This window comes from Bombus vosnesenskii, unplaced genomic scaffold (assembly GCF_011952255.1).
Source record: "Bombus vosnesenskii isolate JDL3184/JDL3185 unplaced genomic scaffold, Bvos_JDL3184-5_v1.1 scf7180000013358, whole genome shotgun sequence".
In the NCBI taxonomy this organism is placed as follows: domain Eukaryota; kingdom Metazoa; phylum Arthropoda; class Insecta; order Hymenoptera; family Apidae; genus Bombus; species Bombus vosnesenskii.
Window position 1 is genome coordinate 96444 of NW_022882992.1, and position 4596 is coordinate 101039.

General features: G+C 33.7%; 1 protein-coding gene across 1 annotated transcript; it reads right to left on the reverse strand.

Annotated features, from left to right (window-relative positions):
- Positions 1-2209: 2209 nt before the first annotated feature.
- On the reverse strand, positions 2210-3865 carry LOC117237121 (jerky protein homolog-like). The gene has a single exon (XM_033500770.1). It carries the CDS (start codon positions 3742-3744, stop codon positions 2293-2295), a length of 1452 nt encoding a protein of 483 aa, XP_033356661.1. The 5' UTR covers positions 3745-3865; the 3' UTR covers positions 2210-2292.
- Positions 3866-4596: the final 731 nt, after the last annotated feature.

Below are 4596 nucleotides of genomic sequence, written 5' to 3' on the forward strand. Positions count from 1 at the left end.
GGTTCTACTGTATATGGAAGGCAAGGAAGGACGCGAAATGATATTCTTATATTTACGTCCTCTGTGACTTTTATTGCTTCATTTTGACAAATTAGAGTTAAAGTAATTGCTATAGTCTTTATAAGGAATATCGAGATGGATCGATCAATGTATTAAACAAATGTACGATCCCACAAAAAAAAGATAATGATCTTAAAATCTTATTTAAAAAATGACTTTCAGAAATAATATTATCTACCACTGCGTGTACTCTTCCAAATAGCATAACTTTGTTCTCCACAATTTTTTCATATAACCATTAATAACGAAAATATTTAGATGTTCCGCTTTATATATCCGACTCTGTATATCAACGAATATTTATCAGAGCGTGTACCTACCAAAGCCGGTAGATATGCGATTAATCTGTGTAAAACTTGAATTGGAAATAAATGTATATCTATACGATTATATGATATAGAAACAAATGCATATACACCAATGTGCTTCTTTTTTTTCTCTTTTTCCTCGTATTTTTTATAATTTGTTTTATCGAACAAAAAGAAAATTGTAATTGTAAGTATTTAACTAAATGTAGTAATTGAGGATGATAACCTCGTCGATGTAAATGACTTTGAAATATGTTAAAGAAACTAAACGATGCATTTTTTGCGTATCTGTCGATTTCTTCTTTGATCGTTGGTATTTTTCAAACAAACAAAATTTTGAATAGAATTGTTACCTTCTTTGTCTTTATTGTACATAATTGTAAATATTTTTAACTGACACGAGCAACTTGTACGAATAATTTCGGCGCGATATACTGAAAGAGAAAATTGTGTTTAGAAACATATGTGGGATGTCTAGGATGATATAGTACGATGTAGGCAGAATGTAAGTAGATGTATGCGTTGAGGTCAGAGGAAGGTTATATACATTCTTAAAAATAAGATTATATATTTCGATGTATTGATCGATGTAGTTCCTTATAAAGAAATATTAGCCCTATTACTTTCTTTTAAGGAGATGTAAATATTTTAGAGACGTATGTTAACGAGTACTAGTTATTAGTAATAATATTTATTAGTTTCTCTGGACTTTTACATTCTTTAACATATTTCAGTGTCATTCTTAATAATTACATTTAATTAATTAATTGCAGTTATAATTTTCTTTCCGTTTAATAAGACAATTTATAAAGAATACGAGAAGGAAAAGAGAGGAGAAGAAGCACATTTGTGTATATGTATTTGCTTCTATATCATATAATTATATCAATATAAATTTAGTTCCAATTCAAGTTTTGCACAGATTAGTAGGGTATCAACTCGCACTAATAAATATATCGAAAATACTCAAAACAATAGTCAACGCTCCATGGTAAGTCAGAAACGAGGATATACGCAAAGACTTAAAAATACCAACGGTCAAAGAAGAAATCGGCAGGTACGCAAAAAGATACAAGGTAAGAACGGCAACACATCCAAACCAATTGGCTGATGAAGCGAGCAAAACTCTCATCGAAAGAAGACTAAAGAGAAAACACCCCAATGACCTTACTAAACAAATAAAATGAACAAACTCGAAGATAGTATCCCGCTGGGGATAGCCATCCACGTGTTATTTAACAATAAAGCTAGAAAAATTTACCGAATATGCAGCTGGACCAATTGTAGAGTACAAATTACATAAACAAAAAGAAAGTGATAAATATCCGCTGATACACAGAATGGGTCACTTCAATCGGAACAACTAAATATCTTCGTTATTAATGTTATGAAAAGAACTGCGCAGGGCAAAGTTATGTTATTTGGAGGAGTACACGCAATGGTACATACTGTTTCTTCTGAAAGTCATTATTCAAATAACATTTTAAGTTCATCATCATTTTTTGTTTTTTTTTTATGGGACCATATATTTGTTTAATACTTGCATCCATCCATTTCGATAGTGTTTGTAAAGATTTAATTTAACAATTACTTCAACTCTAATTTGTCGTATTGAAGATATAAAATATTTACAAGAATACCACTTCGCGTCTTTCCTTGTCTTCTATATACAGTAAAACCTTGATTGCCGGAACTAATAATGATAAATGTGTTCGAATATAGAACAACAGTTTTCTCTGTACTGAGTATCATATATTTTAAACCAAATGGTACATGCAAACAACTAAACGCTACATAAAACCGTACACGACCCAGAAGTTTCTTATCGCTAAATCATATTATATTTCTTAATATATTTTGTAATATACACGTCTTAGTATAAGCAATTCCTCCGAGTTACTTTCATTTTGTGCTTCAAACCATGTTAACTCATTTTTGAAACCTTCGAATGAGAAGGCCCAGCTTCATCGTCGAAATTTGTGTTCACTCGATCCACATTTTTGTCTTCAAAATCTCGAACAACTTCGTTAGTACATATCTTCATGATTATGTCACAAGTCTCGTCCATTTCAAACCAGTTGAACACACTGGCTTCATCGCACCGTTCGCATCCAGGTAAGCTATGCAACAATTCAATTGTTTTAACTGCGTCATATTTCATTTTTATTGAGTACTGCCCACTCCACAAGACATCACGGTTCAAAATGGCATCCCACGCATTTCTCAATATTGCATCGTCGACATAAGACCAAGCATCATATGCAAAGCTGCAGCAATCCCACATATCTAATTTGTCATGCATGTCTATCACATCATCCTCCGTATTGCAGAGAGGTAATGAAGCTAATGTTGTCACCAATTGGTTTCGGAACTTTCGCTTAAAACTTGCAATTATTCCACAATTCATTGGTTGTCTGAGTGGTGATATGCTAAGTGGAATACTTATAACTGTAACGAATTTATCTTTTCTATTTAGATCGTTGAGATCGTAAAGCAAGTTAGTATTATCTAGTAACAACAACGTTTTCTCCCTGCGCCCCTTCTTCATTTGTCTTTCTATAACTGATTTTAAGAAATGTTTCCTAAACCACTCATTGAAAATGTTACTGTTCATCTTAGCATTGACGTTTGCTCTGTAGATAGTTGAGAAGGCTTCTGTATTCAAATTGTATAAACCTTGAGTTTCTCCAATGCTGCCGATTATTAGTATCGGCAACTTGTGACATCCGGTAGCATTTGCACAAAAAAGTGCAGTAATGTGATCTTCCAACATTTGTTGGTTTCCTGCCTTTTTCGCACGGTTAAACATCGAAGTTTTTTCTGGTACTCCTTTCCACATTATTACTGTGTGAACGACATTGTAAACGTTCTCCAATGTGAACTCGTCTTTCAGAAGTTTGTTAAAACAAGCTTTGAAGTTATCCATTGCATCTGTAGTTCGGATTGGAAAATCTTTCCTGACATCATCATCAGTCATACGGTGACGATATCTAAAGTTGTCCAACCAAAGGCAACTGGCATTAAAATCAGGAGCTCCCTTCAATTTTTCATTAATTTCCAGAGCTTTTTTCTGTATCTCTGATCCTGTCATTTGTATTCTGTTTTGCCTACATCGTAAGTACAACTGGTAAACAATTTTTTCTAGATCCGTTACATGTAGCCATCCTGTACGTTTTCTGGAACGGCTAATATCCAATGTCTTGGCCTGGAATAGTCTTTTAATCTCTGCGTGCTCTGTATATATATTGCCCAAGCAGGGTACTGTAGTATCATACTTTTTTAGTATCAATGTTCGATTCGCACCTTGTTCTCTCATCCTAATGATGTCGTGTTTTTTTTCAACTGACAACACTGTCTGCGGTTTTCGCTTCATCATTGTTTGGAACGTTTCAAATGTAAATACCGCACAGAAATGATGTGACGCGATTTTATTTCGACAGTTCTCGTCGTCGACAATTTTGATTGGGGGAAACAAATACTATATAAACTATATACGTATATAGGAATATACGTATGTACGATACACTGTGGAGAATTATACAACGTTCTCATGATAGAACGTTCGGATGATGTATGTACGTAATCAAGGTTATGCTGTATTGTATCAAAATAACAAATAATATTCGGCCAAGAGTTGATAGAAGCAGGCAGCACGAAAGTAAGAATTTATTATAAGATTATTCTGGCATTCATAAGAAGAGATTTAATTGCAAATACTTTATAAATAAATGATTTCCTGTAACTAAATTTAAACTTCTGCCCATCCTATAAACGGTAATCTTTTTAAAAAGAAAAACAATGCATGGATTCTACGAATATTCGAAACGTTCTTTTCGTGGATTTATTTTCCGAATATTTTTGCGAAATTTTGTAAAAGGAAAAAATAATAAATTTAACTACGCAGATAAATGAGTTGAAAATGAATTGTAACGTTGTAATCGTACTGTATTGTTAATATCGAGCAATTTGAAAGCATAGTTTTCTCCGTAGAAAATGCAACGTAGATTTTATCTGAGGTGTTGTTGTGTCCGTGATAATTGTTGCGCGCTGGCTGTAGATGTAGAAGTCGCTATAAGCTACTAGGGTACTGCTGATTTTCTTCTCATTTTTGTATCGTGGAAGAAAAAAATAGGACTACGGGCGCCGAGATCCGAACTCGGGTACCGAACGTTCGTAACCTAAGGCGCTAACCACAGCGTTGCCGTCGTCCGACACTAGTCAATGTCGT

What these genes read in the sequence shown, in the direction of transcription:
- LOC117237121 (XM_033500770.1), bottom strand. Translation starts at nt 3,744, where the DNA reads ATGATGAAGCGAAAACCGCAGACAGTGTTGTCAGTTGAAAAAAAACAC.